This window comes from Oncorhynchus nerka, linkage group LG9a (assembly GCF_034236695.1).
Source record: "Oncorhynchus nerka isolate Pitt River linkage group LG9a, Oner_Uvic_2.0, whole genome shotgun sequence".
In the NCBI taxonomy this organism is placed as follows: Eukaryota; Metazoa; Chordata; class Actinopteri; order Salmoniformes; family Salmonidae; genus Oncorhynchus; species Oncorhynchus nerka.
In genome coordinates, this window is record NC_088404.1 from 17,072,506 (window position 1) to 17,089,321 (window position 16,816).

At 40.0% G+C, this 16,816-nt stretch overlaps 1 protein-coding gene across 1 annotated transcript; it reads right to left on the bottom strand.

Moving 5' to 3' along the window:
• Nucleotides 1-22: 22 nt before the first annotated feature.
• Nucleotides 23-14,447, bottom strand: LOC115133965 (carboxypeptidase A1-like). The gene is made up of 11 exons (XM_029667432.1): nt 14,317-14,447; nt 13,534-13,615; nt 3,511-3,645; nt 3,092-3,193; nt 2,207-2,308; nt 1,862-1,963; nt 1,659-1,769; nt 1,193-1,283; nt 782-981; nt 528-612; nt 23-304 (listed from the first exon to the last, which is right to left on the bottom strand). The coding sequence occupies exons 1-11, from the start codon at nt 14,430-14,432 to the stop codon at nt 117-119; spliced, it is 1,314 nt and encodes a 437-aa protein (XP_029523292.1). The 5' UTR covers nt 14,433-14,447; the 3' UTR covers nt 23-116.
• Between the last annotated feature and the right edge of the window lie 2,369 nt (nt 14,448-16,816).

Consider the following 16,816-nt stretch of genomic DNA (forward strand, 5'->3'; position numbering starts at 1 on the left):
TAAAATGAAATAGAAGACAAAATCAGGTATAACAGTTGACATTTATTCCTCTGTTTGTGGCCTGTAAACAACCTTAGTGGATTCACAGTGTCCAGTAGGTTGGCATGGTCACTCCTCTAGTTGGTGTTGTCCTTGGTGTGCTCCATGATGGCCATCAGAGCCAGCCAAGTCTCCTTGGCAGTAGGGAGGATCTGATTGGCTGGCAGGATGAAACCATAGCGACCAGTGTCTCTCAGCTCGAAGGTATAGGAGTACTTGATGCCCTGGTTGTAGGTCCAGTCAACAGTGGTACCACTAGCCTGGTCTGGAAATGACAAGAAAGAAGGGAATAGACCATAGTTTCTGTTTTTAATTCACAGAGTATGTACCAGTATACAAACCATAAGATAAGAATATTGTAAAAACTTTGGTTAGGTTATACAGATGGGGTGTACTCATGTTGGTAGAATGAGCTGGACTACATTGAAATGGAATGGGATGGGAGCCATTAAAGCAGTGAAAATGTTTAGCTGGTGTTTGACACATACAGATGGTGTTGATGGTGCTGCCGTATCTGTAGGAGGTTCCGTACATGGAAGCCAGGTCAGTGATTGCCTTCATGGCCAGGTCGTGCTGTGAGAAGATAATACTAGTCATGTAAAAGTACCATGCTCGCGTCACCCTTCCCCCGGTGAGGCCACATATGGTGGAGAATGCTGGCAGGGCACTCCCTAGTGGAACAAATGCCACAAGTTGTTACTAGACATGTCAAAGACAACTAGTTGATGGTTGCTAGACTCACCAGTTCGCTCTGGTCCTTGCAGGGGGTACTGGTGTAACCGTAGGGGTAGAGGAGCATCTGGGAGTAGGAATGGATGGACACGAAGGCCTTCAGGTTGCCGTGAGACTTTACAAAGTCCACAATGGACTTGACCTCAGACTCAGAGTGAGCTTCGGGTCCGCGGTAAGTCTCAGAACAGGGACTGCCACTGGAGCCGGGCTCTACCAAAGACCAGAGAGGAGACAAATGGTAAAGAAAGATTAGTGCCCAACTAAACATTAACAGTAAAATACTATCTCACCAAGGGCAAGGAGATACCATTTTAATTGACAAAAACTTTAGATTTGGTATCTTATTCAATTTGTGACCTCTGAATCTATTGTATTTGAATATAAAGTGTTTGCAACATTCAAGTGACAAGGAAAAGTATACCTCCAAAACCAGCATCCCAGTTCCTGTTGGGGTCAGTTCCAACACAGGAAGAGCCAGGGTTGGGCTTCCTGGTCTTACGCCACATACGGTTCTGTGGAAAATAAACAGTCATCGTGACTCATGGTTTGTTTGGTTTTGTCTAGTGCATAGCTGTGAGCAGCAGGTGATGATGTCAGAACGAAGTCAAATGAGAAAGCAGGAAACAACACTGAAACACTTTGAAAGCAATATTAGATAGATGCTATTTGGTAATAGAGATTCAGATCACACATACATATGTAATATGTAGTTAGTAATCAAAGAGGATGACAGTGGCTGTTGTGTTCAACTCCCTAGTCTGATATGTGCCCTTTGACCTTGTAAAATAATCACTGAAAAAAGAAGAGGTCAATTGAAATGGAGAGATGACATTGTAATCAAAATGTGTGAAATGTAAGGGCATTTTCTATTGTGATGAGAGACTCACACTATTGTGGGTGTAGTAGTAGCCATCGGGGTTGGTCACAATCTCCAGGAAGATGTCCATCTTGTCCAGGATGGCAGTGAGAGCGGCGTCACGTCCGTAGTCGGTCACAATCTGGATATGGAAACAGAAGGTTAAAGTGATACATGTGTAGATGAAGAGAGGGGAAAGGTTTAAAGACTGTGGTGGAGAAAACACTGATGAACCTTCTTGGCGAACCAGGTGCCGCTAGCTTGAGTGATCCATTCCCTGGAATGGATTCCTGTGTCAAGCCAGATACCAGGTCTGTTGGTTCCACCAGTACTGAACTAGAAAAGAGAGACGAAGGGGGTGTAAAGAACACCTACTACAATCCTCAAATACTGTAAACTTGATACACATTTAACATACAACCATGTAACATGTAACATGTACCAAAAAATAGGGCCTCGTCCGGGATTAGGAAAAATTTACCTTCACTGACTTTTAAATCTACATTTCATTTGTAAAGAGTACTAGTAAAATGACAAGGACATAGCAGATAAAACATGCCACTCTCGTCAGGAACTTACCTTGAGCACATTCAGGGTGCGTCCCTGGTAACTCTGGCCAATCACGATCTTGCTGACCAGATTGGGGTTCTCAGCCACAAGCATGTCCTGGAAACTATAGATCTGATGAGGTAGATAGAGAAAGAGACAGAGACAGAGAGAGGTTGTTACTGTCAATTTGCGGTTGTTGACATAATCTTTTCATGAATCCTTATGTTCTGCTTTTGAATGTTTTATGAACTCCTTATGTAAGGACACTTCAAATAAGGTGTTCCCCAAAATACTGTAGGCTTCAACAACAGAAAACAGTGTCTTGCATTGCTTACAGAATTCTTAGGTTGGTCTTACGATGACAGTATTAATGATGTCTCACTCAGTATGAGTTCAGAGTGATCATGTGAAATGGGCCAATTCTCCATGATACTTGTGTGATGGGTTGGTACTTACAGTTGAAGTCGGAAGTTTACATACTTAGGTTGGAGTCATTGAACCTATTTTCTCAACTACTCCACAAAATTCTTGTTAACAAACTATAGTTTTGGCAAGTCGGTTAAGACATCTACTTTTTGTGCATGACACAAGTCATTTTTCCAACAATTGTTTACAGACAGATTATTTCACTGTATCACAATTCCAGTGGGTCAGAAGTTTACATACACTAAATATGTTTTAGGAATTGTAATTATGAGATTTCTGTAGTTTGAATTTGGCGCCCTCTATTTTCACTGGTAGTTGTCATATCGATCCCGTTACCGGGATTGCAGCCATAACAAGTTAAAATAAAGTGGTGATCCTAACTGGCCTAAAACAGGGCATTTTTACTAGGATTAAATGTCAGGAATTGTGAAAAACTGAGTTTAAATGTATTTGGCTAAGGTGTATGTAAACTTCAGACTTCAACTGTACATCAGCAATGTCATGGTAGTTGGAGTAGTCGTAGTCATCGGTGGTTCTGGGGGCAGCGGCACGTGCACTCAGCATCTGGTCCTGCTCCTCGTCCAAGATAACCTGTGGGCATAACGGGGGTCAAAAGGTCACTACAAGGCTTTATAACACTTTACAATGATTTATAACACTATTATGAAACAATATGTAGTTATCCCATATGACTTACCCAAATCTCTTTTGATCATTGTGAGCACAGATAAAATTGAGCTGTTGCACATAATCTTATTTAACCATCTTATTTATTTACTGTAAGTCATGACATGGATATACTATTTCAAGACATAGTAAAGACTGAAGTAATCTCCCTGAGCTCAGTCACTTCCTCCTCGACTCCTACCCACCCCATAATTATATTGTGTGTGTCTGTATGATCCTACCTGTAGGTCCATGATCATGATGGAGTACGGGATGTCTTCAGTCTCCAGGAAGGCCTTGACGGTCTGCAGGCTGGTGAAGGGAACTCTGATGTCCACAGGAGTGGAGAGGTCAATGGGCTCCATCCACACATCCAGCTTGGAGAGAGGAGGGAGGAGAGAGAGCAGGAAGGAGAGAGAGCAGGAAGGAGGAGGACAGAAGACAAGTTGACATGTTAAGCCAACATAGCAAGCACTTTGAACAGCTATTGAAAAGGAAATGCATGGTCAAGTTCATATTTATAGTTATTTTTACTTTTTTTTTAAACTTTTTTTTTTAACCCATCCGTAGCTTTTTTTGTTTTTAAAGCTTTCTTGTTACATATACACACATTTTATATATTACATTTCACATAAATGGTACTTTCATATACAGCATTCACCTGACAAAGATATATTTTACAGACAGACAGACAGACAGACAGACAGACAGACAGACAGACAGACAGACAGACAGACAGACAGACAGACCATACATACATACATACATACATACATACATACATACATACATACATACATACATACATACATGCATGCATGCATACATACATACATACATACATACAGACAGAACATACATACATACAGACAGTGCATACATACATACACATACACACATGTATACATACACACACACATATATATATATATATATATACACACATAAATGTACTGTACATACATAGACACATAACAGTGGCAGTCGATGCAGTTTAAGATGAGAGAGGACAATAAAAAAATGTATGAGCTTGGCCTTTTTTCTATTACAGTATATTGGATGACTGTCATTCATATTCCATTCACCCAGCTCAATGTAACATCGATAGGTTTAGGATAGCTACTATATGATACTCAAATTGTCCCTATACCCATCATGACTTTGCTACAACCTAGCCTATGAATGAAAGTTTATAACGTATGTGCACAGGTTGAGAGAAATTAGAGTAATCAAGGTGACAGACATTGACATATTCAATACCACTGTCACGTATACTCCCTCTCCGGCCTCTAGGTCATCAGGCTGCTGATTATACCTGTCACCATCATCTCGCGCAGCTGCACCTCATGACACTGACTTGGACTCCATCACCTCCTTGATTATCTTCCCTATATCTGTCACTCCCCTTTCTTCAGGTGTTATTGACTCGGTGCGTTGTTTGTGTTTCGTATGTATTGGTTTGTTTATTTATTAATTAAAACACTCATTCGCACATCGTTACAACCACCTTGCACAATCTTGCCTGCATCTAGCTGATCTAGGGTGTTATCATTAGTCCAACTGTTGCAAACAAGAATTTCTACTGGACAAATTCAGATATGTTTATCCCCGTTTCGTTCCATTTGCTTCCGTTTAAGAAACATTTTTCAACAGAATCGGCAGAAAGAATACACCCCTGATCACACGCAAGCACAATTCACTTTCATAGCAACCACACACAAACAGCATGATCCTTTTGATCGTTGGATAATTCCTTCACGCATCTACGTGCACATAAATGTACTCCTCTCACCTTTTCCTTTCGTGCACAACACATCAGCTGTCTGTGACCAGACGAAAAAACCTTTCCAAGCCTAACCTTCATATCATAACCGTTAACCGCTACACACAGCCTATATCGTTGTCACCATATTAGCTAACGTCAAGTCAACAGAGGTACTAGAACTAACGCGTTCGTAAACCGGCTACAATCATACAGTAAAGTGTATAAGCAGTTTAGCAATTACACCGGTGGGCCCCGGTGGCAATAAATTAATAAAACCAAAAGCTTACCTTGACTTGGAAGAGTTTCAGTGTTGGATAGCCATAGCCAGCTAGGTAACATAGCATCCCTCAATGTTTGAGCAAGGTGTTTGAGTAGGCTCAAATAGCTAGCTGCATTCGATAGCTAAGTAAGTGAAAGTGAAAAGAATAAGAAATATAGTTTGCTCTCTCTCTCTTCCTTTCTTGGTTTTTCTTCATTTTTGAAGAAGTACATTTGTTCAAAACTGTTCAACTACTGTCTTTCTCTCTCTTTGAGTCAACTAAATAACTTTATGCACTGCAGTGCTAGCTAGCTGTAGCATATGCTTTCAGTACTAGATTCATTCTCCGATCCTTTGATTGGGTGGACAACATGTCAGTTCATGCTGCAAGAACTCTGAGAAGTTGTCATAATTACTGTTTAAGTCTATGGAATGGGGTGAGAACCATAAGGTTTTCTATTGAAGTCAATGTATCCAGAGGAGGATGGAAACTAGTTGTCCTCCGGCTGCACTATGGTGTTACCCTATAGAGTGCTTTTGAGGCTACCATAGACCTTCATTGCAAAACAGTGTGTTTGAATCAATTATTTGGTGACATCTGAATATATTTAGTATAGTTTTATCTAAAAAGGATAACTTCACTTAAATAAAATTCACTTAGGAGGATGGTCCTCCACTTCCTCCTCTGAGGAGCCTCCACTGACATACATGCATACATACATTCATTAGATTTTACTATGGTATACATTATATCTAGTGTTTTCAATTATACCATCACCGATCATGAGCTCTTTAATCCCACCCCTCAGCTACTGTCAGCCCATCCCACCGGTCACAGACCGTGGACCACCCTTGTTAGGTTTTATACATGTGTCATACATTTTTCAAATATGGTGTGATGTTTTACCATACATTTTCAACCTGTAAAAAGTACAGGTGACCATTTGATTAATTGTTCAGCACTCTTATGGCTTGAGGGTAGAAGCTGTTAAGAAGCCTTTTGGACCAAGACTTGGCCCTCCGGTATCGCTTGCCATGCGGTAGCAGAGAGAACATTCTATGACTTGGGTGACTGGAGTCTTTGACAATTTTTGGGGCCTTCCTCTGACACCGCCTGGTATATAGGTCCTGGACGGCAGGAAGCTTGACCCCAGTGATGTACTGGGCCATACACACACCCTCTGTAGCGCCTTGCAGTCAGATGCTGAGCAGTTGCCGTACCAGGCGGGGATGCAACCATGCTCTCGATGGTGTAGCTATAGAACTTTTTGGGGACCCATGGCAAATATTTTCAGTCTCCTGAGGAAGACAAAGTGTTGTGCAAGTTCTCCCACTTAAAAATATGAGAGAGGCCTGTAATTTTCATCATAGGTACACTTCAACTATGACAGACAAAATGAGAGAAAAAAAATCCAGAAAATCACATTGTAGGATTTTTAATGAATTAATTTGCAAATTATGGTGGAAAATAAGTATTTGGTCGCGTCGCCCATCTCTGACACTCCGGATTCGGGGATCTGAACCAGACTCCCTTTCGATCGGCCGGGGCCAACGGAGGCCATCGCCCTCCCTTCCGAATGGTGTTCGCCCATCTCTTAGGACCGACTGACTCATGTTCAACTGCTGTTCACATGGAACCCTTCTCCATTTTGGCCTTCAAAGCTCTCGTTTGAATATTTGCTACTACCACCATTAATGTGCTTCTTCTTGAGCCACTCCTTTGTTGCCTTGGCCGTGTGTTTTGGGTCATTGTCATGCTGGAATACCCATCCACGACCCATTTTCAATGCCCTGGCTGAGGGAAGGAGGTTCTCACCCAAGATTTGACGGTACATGGCCCCGTCCATCGTCCCTTTGATGCAGTGAAGTTGTCCTGTCCCCTTAGCAGAAAAACACCTCCAAAGCATAATGTTTCCACCTCCATGTTTGATGGTGGGGATGGTGTTCTTGGGGTCATAGGCAGCATTCCTCCTCCTCCAAACACGGCGAGTTGAGTTGATGCCAAAGAGCTCCATTTTGGTCTCATCTGATCACAACAGTTTCACCCAGTTGTCCTCTGAATCATTCAGATGTTCATTGGCAAACTTCAGACGGGCATGTATTTGTCCTTTCTTGAGCAGGGGGACCTTGCGGGCGCTGCAGAACTTCAGTCCTTCACGGCGTGGTGTGTTACCAATTGTTTTCTTGGTGACTATGTTCCCAGCTGCCTTGAAATCATTGACAAGATCCTCTCGTGTAGTTCTGGGCTGATTCCTCACTGTTCTCATGATCATTGCAACTCCACGAGGTGAGATATTGCATGGAGCCCCAGGCCGAGGGAGATTGACAGTTCTGTTGTGTTTCTTCCATTTGCGAATAATCGCACCAACTGTTGTCACCTTCTCATCAAGCTGCTTGACGATGGTCCTGTAGCCCATTCCAGCCTTGTGTAGGTCTACAATCTTGTCCCTGACATCCTTGGAGAGCTCTTTGGTCTTGGCCATGGTGGAGAGTTTGGAATCTGATTGATTGATTGATTGCTTCTGTGGACAGGTGTCTTTTATACAGGTAACAAACTGAGATTAGGAGCACTCCCTTTAAGAGTGTGCTCCTAATCTCAGCTCGTTACCTGTATAAAAGACACCTGGGAGCCAGAAATCTTTCTGATTGAGAGGGGGTCAAATACTTATTTCCCTCATTAGAACACAAATCAATTTATAACATTTTTGACATGCGTTTTCTGGATCATTTTGTTATTATTCTGTCTCTCACTGTTCAAATAAACCTACCATTAAAATTATAGACTGATCATTTCTTTGTCAGTGGGCAAATGTACAAAATCAGCAGGGGATTTTGCAACCTGTATGGCGCAGCTGTCAACATTTTTGTCCTCAAATGTAACTGGTATATTTGTCTATTTATGCCGATATTTTTCAGACAATTTTTGTCTTTAATATATGGCAGACAAACCAGTTCCCTACATTCTCCCTCTTCCACTTGCCTCTTCCATGTTTATGGTAAACTGCAATCAGTTGGTTGTAACTTTGATTTGAACAAACATTCCCATATATTTTCGATAGCTGAATATGTGACATAACTTCATAATATTTTTTATCAATCAGAATATTTGAGTTTAACCATAATATTTGTTGAAATATTTGTTCTGTTTTTTTTCTGGAGGATACATTTAAAATTGTAACCAGCTTTGTATGGCTTGTTTAAGAAAGGGTGATAATTTGAACAAAGTTTTATTTTCAATTAATCTGAAATGAGAAGTTGCAAAAAGGCCATTTTTGAACAAAGGATGAGCCTTTCTTAGTAATCTACTGGAGAACCAGTTTGGGTTTAAGTATAATATATGAATGTGTGAAGCTTTTAGTGAGAGGTCTAATGCTGTAATATTTAATCCTTTCAGCCCCCCAAACTCATATTCATTATATAAAAAGGAATGTTTAATTATGTTTGGCTTAGCATTCCAAATAAAGTGAAATATTTTTTGCTCATATGATTTAAAAAACTAACCGTCTGGAGTAGGCAGCACCATAAGTAAGTAAGTAAACTGTGATAGGACCAAAGAGTTAATCAATGTGATTTATCCATAAATAGGCTGTCACACCCTGACCATAGTTTGCTTTGTATGTTTCTATGTTTTGTTTGGTCAGGGTGTGATCTGAGTGGGCATTCTATGTTGTGTGTCTAGTTTGTCTGTTTCTGTGTTTGGCCTGATATGGTTCTCAATCAGAGGCAGGTGTTAGTCATTGTCTCCTATTGGGAACCATATTTAGGTAGCCTGTTTGGTGTTGGGTTTTGTGGGTGATTGTTCCTGTCTCTGTGTTTGTTTGCACCAGATAGGCTGGTTAGGTTTTTTCACGGTTATTGTTTTTGTATACTGTTCGTGTTTTCATCTTTATTAAAGATGTATACAAATAACCACACTGCTTTTGGTCCGCCTCTCTTTCGACACAAGAAAGCCGTGACATAGACAGGTATTTACCTTTCCATGGATGCATCATCTTGTCTATATTGGCTAACTTTCTATTGAAATTGGTTGTGGTAAGTTTGTTTACATCTTTAGAGATAGGAATACCAAGCATGTCTACTTCACCATCAGCCCATTTTATTAGTAAACTACAGGGCACAGTAGTGTAAAAATTGTGTCATTTAAAGATCCAATACTTAATATGGTACACATATCATGATTGGGTTTTAGTCTAGAAAAGTGATCTTCAATGAGAACGTACAGAGATCCAGATTGCGGACTTAAGAAGAAACTTGAGTTTTTCGCATACATTGACACTTGTTTTTTTCTAACCCCTTAATGTTCTTGTTGGATCTGATTTTAATAGCTAGCATTTCAATAGCCATAACAAATAGATATGGAGACAATGGACAGCCTTGTTTTACTCCTCTTGACAGCTCAAATCTTTCTGAGAAGTAGTCATTATTTACTATTTTACAACTGTGGTTGCTATACAGTACATAACTTTAACTGGACAGACCCTCTACTTTTTTGAACATTTTGTTAAAAATCGCGCAACATTTCAGCGCCCTGCTACTCATGCCAGGAATATAGTACGTTCATATGGTTAGAATGTGTGTATAGGAAACCCTCGGACGTTTTTAAAACTGGTTAAATCACGACTGTGGCTATTACATAACGTGCGTTACATCGGAAAGCGCAGGAAAACCTGATCACAGAAAATGGAAATAAATATCCTTGCGCCACTTCCAGCAATTGTTAACAGTGAGCCGAATTAGATAAGACCGAGCATTCAACTCCCACAGCATCCCCATGCAGTCGAGTATCTTGTGAATTTAATCCTCTTTGATTCTTGGTTGAACCGAAAGAGGGGCACGACGTACCTCCGGTCTCCGCCCAGATCATTCCGGAAGAGCTCTCCTGAATTTTTTCCAAGACGACAGCTACTGATATGTACATCGCCTACGGATGATTTTTATCGCTTATTAACGTTTACTAATACCTAAAGTAGCATTACAAACGTATTTCGAAGTGTTTTGTGAAAGTTTATCGTCTACTTTTTGAATTTTAAAAATGACGTTACGTTGTGAAATCGCTGTTTTTTTCGTTTATCACACAGTCTACATATAACGATATCTTGGCTTTATATGGCCCGATTTAATCGAAATAAAGACCCAATAGTGTTTATGGGACATCTAGGAGTGCCAACAAAGAAGATGGTGAAAGGTAATGACTGTTTTCTATTTTATTGTGCGGTTTGTGTAACGCCGAAATGCTAATTATTTTGTTTACGTCCCCTGCTGTGCTTTTCTGTTGTAGTGTATTGGTGCATGCTATCAGATAATAGCTTCTCATGCTGTCGCCGAAAAGCATTTTAAAAATCTGACTTGTTGCCTGGATTCACAACGAGTGTAGCTTTAATTTGATACCCTGCATGTGTATTTTAATGAACTTTTGAGTTTTAACTAATACTATTAGCATTTAGCGTAGCACATTTGCATTTCCAGAGCTCTAGTTGGGACGCAAGCGTCCCAGGTAGAGGTAAGAGGTTAAATCTTCAACATAGAAATGCTACCAAAAATAATTTACAGAAACTCGTTACAAATGACGGAGTCATCCATGATTCACCAAATTATATTTTGAAAGAGGAAGCTAAATATTTTAAACATATGTTTTCTTTTCAGTCTCCTCCATCTCCACTGAATGATGCTAACTGTATGGATTTTCCCCCTAATAATAATGTAAAATTAACAAATGTACAGAAAGACCCGTGTGAAGTTAAATAAAGGTGAAATTTAAAAAAAATATTGAAAGTCCAATTTACAGAGGATAAACATCTTGAAGCAATTAAATATTTTCATTCTGGAAAAATCCCAGGGCTTGGTGGTATACCAGTAGAAGTATATCAGACCTTTTTTGAGGTACTCAAATATCCATTAGCATGCTTTTACTACTTCTATAAAAATGGTAGACTATCAGGTACTCAGCAAGAAGGTCTGATTTTCTTTTTACCATCTTTGAAATGCAACAGAAAGGCCATAATGTATTATTCCAGCCCATGCGCAATTTAGATTGCTTCCATCTAGTGGCCACAGTGTATGTGCAGAGTTTTAGACTGATCTAATGAACCATTGCATATCTGTTCAAAATGTTGCATCAAGACTGCCCAAATCGGGGCACCGATCCTGTAGAGGTTAACTTGTTAGGGCCGTGGTCCCGTGGTGGGAACATCAATCAGCGGAAATGTTCAAGAGCGCCACCTATAGAGGTTGATAAACCTCAAACTTTCATTAAAATGGACATACAATGTACTGAATTAAAGCTACACTCGTTGTGAATCTATCCACCGAGTCAGATTTGTAAAATGCTTTTCGGCGAAAGCATGAGAAGCTATTATCTGATAGCATGCACCCTCAAAATACTGCAACGTCACCTAACACGACAGATTTTGCGTTAGCCGGCGCAAACCAAAACGCAGAAATAAAATATAAAACATTCATTACCTTTGACGAGCTTCTTTCTTGGCACTCCTAGATGTCCCATAAACATCATTTAGGGTCTTTTTTCGATTAAATCGGTCCATATATAGCCTAGATATCGATCTAAGAATACTGTGTGAACAATGGAAAAAAAAATGCTTTTTCTAACGTAACGTCATTTTTTTAAATTAAAAAAGTCGACGATAAACTTTCACAAAACACTTCGAAATACTTTTGTAATGCAACTTTAGGTATTAGTACACGTTAATAAGAGATCAAATTCATCAGGAGGCGATGTAAATTCTATAGGTCTCAGTTGGAAAATATTGTCAGGAGAAATCTCAACCAAAACATCCGGTCGGAGACCGGAGGGAATCGGTTCCCTTGTGTCGGTTTGACCAAGAATCAATGCCGAATCAATGCCGAATCAAATGACAAGACTCTAGACATCGTGTGGAAGCTGTAGGCACTGCAACCTCGGCCTCATTTAATCCGGTTCACTTTGAACAATTCCTTGAAGTCGCGGATGGATATTTATTTCCATTTTCAGTGATCAGATTTCCCTGCACTTTTCGATGAAACGCACGTTCTGTTATAGTCACAGCCGTGATTTAAACAGTTTTAGAAACGTCTGTGTTTTCTATCCACACATACTAACCATATGCATATACTATATTCCTGGCATGAATAGCAGGGCGCTGAAATGTTGCGCGATTTTTAACAAAAAGCTGCGAAAATTCACAACTTCCCTATTAACTTTATTTTTACAATATATTACATTTCATCGTTCTTGAATAAGTTCTCATTCTAATCTAGTTCTAATTATTTTTGTTTTTCCTCTAACTTATTTTATGCCTCTATTGTACAATTGTTATTGCTATCTACCTCCACTGTTATTTCCTCTTTTCTTTATTAGTCTAATCTCTTTTAATCAAAACTGTTTTTGTTTGAATGTTTGAGTATTGTATTGAATGGCCTCTAAAAGTACATTTGAAAGTGTCCCATACAATAAGGGGATCTCCAGTACATATGTTGTGCAGAAAAAAAATCTAATAATGAATTATTTTGTGTTAAGAACAAATTGTCATCCAGTAGGTTTTGATTAAATTTCCAATATCCCCATCATCATCATGGAAATTCTGTAAGAGTTATGTGGAGGCCAATTAGATGGTGGTCCGTTCCCATTCGGTCTTCTGTACATTTTGATGCCAGCAAGAATGACACAAGGAAGTAGTCAAGATGACTAGCTTGATTAAGCCTCCTCCATGTACTGTATATCTCACTAGGGCAGGGTTTTTTAGCCTCCATATATTCACTAGCTCTAATGTATCCATGATCTTCGTGATCTCCTTAATTGCATGAGGGTGATAGTTTGTAATGTAATTTCTTTTACGATCCTTTGAGGTATTTGTAACCGTATTATAATCTCCCACCATAATAATAGATTAATCTGTTACTTGTGAGCTCAATAGATTATTGTATATATTTTCACAGAAGTGTGGATCATCAATAGTTGGACCAGATTAATTAGCCAAATCTGTTTTTGGTCCAATAGCATATTTAAAACATTTTCACTCCCTTTGAGTTTCTTTGCCCATGACCATGACAAACATATTATTTATCCCTCCCAGGCCTTGGACTAGTGAATTAATATGAATTCATATTGTGGTCATTGCAATGTTTGTCAAACTTCGTATTGAAATGGAAATGCCAATGCAGTAGGCTATAGTGTATTGAATGAGGTGGTGGGGTTAGATATATGTGATGATGATGATGATGATGATGATCATTGTCATGCCACACCTGGAGATGTTCCATCTCAGCCAGGTCCTTCAGGAGAGCGAGCTGGACCTCATCCTTCGCAGTGATACGAAGGACCTTGTCACTGCAAAGACAGGCGAACCATTCAGATTTGAACTATGCTTGAGTAATGGTCCGAGTTGAGAAAGAGAGAAGTTGAGTAGCATAGACTGTGGTGAAACTTCTGCTTAGCAACATAATGACTTACAGTTGGAGTCAACCTTGACCATAAGCTTTGTTTCCTCTCAACAGTTAAAATTGAGTAGCCATCTTTAATGATTAATTTGAATTTACTGAAAAGTAATAAAGCCTGACTGTCACACAGATTGAAAAGCATCTCATGTCTACAGAATCACAGAGGCAAGCAGGACATATGTTTATACTACCCTTCCTATGGTTCAGTTAAGCAATAAGACCCGAGGGGGTGTGGTATATGGCCAATATACCACGGCTAAGGGCTGTTCTTCTGCAAGACATATCGCGGAGTGCCTGGACACGACCCTTAGCTGTGATATATTGGCTATATACCACAAACCCCCAAGGTGCCTTATTGCTATTATAAACTGGTTACCAACGTAATTAGACCAGTGAAAATAAATGTTGTCATACCCCATGGTATACCGTCTGATACACTACGGCTTTCAGCCAATCAGAATTCAGGGCTCGAACCACACAGTTTATAACAATCTTTATATAGCAACTACTGGTGATTATATCAAACATGACACCAAATAGAATTGGACATATTCCCCAAAATGAGTACCAACCATTGGTGTATCCACTCACCCCTCAAATGTTTCCTTGCCGAAAATGGCCACATACAGCACAGTCAAGACCAGCAGCCCCTTCATCATTGCCAATAGAGTAGAGACACACACCTTGGCCACCACCTTTAATGCCATGGTCCTGGTCACATGACCTTGCTTAAGGGGACTTGCGTATGATGCCTGCTGCTTTGCTTCCCATGCCAGCCAGGAGATCCTGAGAAATACCAGATGGGTCGTTTCTGTACCTTTGCCATCATTTGCTTTAGTTTGAGTTATCTAGAAAAATACATAAATAAATCTGAAACAAACATGTAGAGTGGGTATACTAGGCCTACAAGTTAAGGCATTTGACTTATGTGCTCAGTCCAGCTTTACACAAACAATAACTTTTAAGGCTTAATGAAGCCATTATAAACCCTTTCTAAGGCCTATATAAATACTTCAGAAAGCAATCATAAGAAAATTCCAATGACATGTTAAGTGCGGCAAAAGGGCCACATTTGGCAAAGCACCAGATGTAGGCCAATGCATTTGTGTCAGTCTGTATTCAGGAAGTTGTGCTACAGTACTGCCTCGTTAGTGTCAGATTCAGCAACACTATAATTAGCAGAGAAATTAAAACAGAAAGCGCAACATAGTGAAATGGAACTGTTTTATGATAGTTAGGCTGCAGCCTGTGTCACAGCCGGCCTTGACCGGGAGACCCATGAGGCGGCACACAATTGGCCCAGCATCGTCCGGGTTAGGGGAGAATTTGGCTGGCCAGGATTTCATTGTCCCATCGCGCTCTAGCGACTCCTTGTGGTAGGCTGGGCGCATGCAAGCTGACTTTGGTTGCCAGCTGTGCGGTGTTTCCTCCGACACATTGGTGTGGCTGGCTTCTAGGTTAAGCGAGCAGTGTGTAAAGGAGCCGCGACCTTCGCCTCTCCCGAGTCGATAGGGCAGTTGCAGTGATGGGACAAGACTGTAACAACCAATTGGAAATCACGAAAAAGGGGTAAAGTACCAAAAATAAAATAGATACAGTGTCTGCTTGCTTTCAAAATATCACTTAATTATTTTTCCTCATGTCAGATTGAATTGAAAGGTTCTATTTGGTGTCTACTGTAGGAACGCTGTAAGAGGTAGGAACATTCATTGTTTGCTGGGAAGGCAGTTGAATTATTAAGACATCATTTGACAAACTGTTCAATTAACTTTAGGCTACGTTTGGTTGATATAGGCCCTCTCATTTGAGACCGAAACAGTATGCACTACCAGATCTCTCTGCCCTCCCTCTGTGCCCGTTCTAAAAAGGGTAACTGTAGCCTGTTTTATGCAATCGAGCTGATAACAAGAATGACAGATTAAAGATACTGTACATGTTGGTTTTTCCATATCTAGAAGTAAATCATTAACTTACATACAGGCACACCCACAATACATTTGTCTAAAAGACAGCAATACATTTGTCTAAAAGACAGCAATACATTTGTCTAAAAGACAGCAATACATTTGTCAAGTAGCACTGCGCACAAAATCCTGTTAGAATGCATTTGAACCATGATGTATCGATTGTCGTCGGGAGAAGGAGAAGAGGACCAAAGAGAAGCGTGGTACGTATTCATAACGAATTTTAATAAAGATGAATACTGGAACAAAAAACGGACACACGAACAGTTCTGCAAGGTGCAACAAAACCACTAAACAGAAAATAAAAAATACCTACCCACAAATCCCATGTGGGCAAGAGCTACCTAAGTATGGTTCTCAATCAGAGACAACGACAGACAGCTGTCCCTGATTGAGAACCATACCCTGCCAAAAACAAAGAAATACAAGAAAATAGAAAAAAGAACATAGAACGCCTACATTAGTCACACCCTGGCCTAACCAAAATAGGGAATATAAAGCCTCTCTATGGCCAGGGCGTGACACATGACCTTATTTTGTCTAACAATATTTTGTTTTGAAGTTATTTTTTCTCTCTCACATGCAAGATTACTCTGCATACCAACTGGCAAAGACAGGGCATACAAAATCATGCCTGCATCGAAAGAAATTGCATTTGAATTTATCATGAGTTTGATAAATTACACAAATCATCTCCTTATGATGATTTTATGATGATTTATACAGTTGCCTAGATACCCACCTGTTTTGCAGTTTGTCTGTAACACAGTTACACAAGGCCACAAGCTGTGAAACACCCAAGGCCTTCTTTTAAAAGGACAGCAAAACAGATGCACATGACGTATGATGTTTCTAAACTACATCATTACTACACATTTCCTGCATCTGCATGATAAGTATGTGCAGGTTTAAGATTGGGAGGGATGGCTATATAGTAAATGTAGCTGCTATCCATGACTGTGTCAAGACTCAACCAATCAACCAGAGGGTCGATGTATAATCTGCGTGACAGACACACTATTCATCTCTGTCATAAATGTGAAATGTGTTGCACACGACAGATACATTTCATAAGTGTTAATACCAAGTTGCTGCTCCTCTGTCTAGTATTTGGTCAAATATCCCCC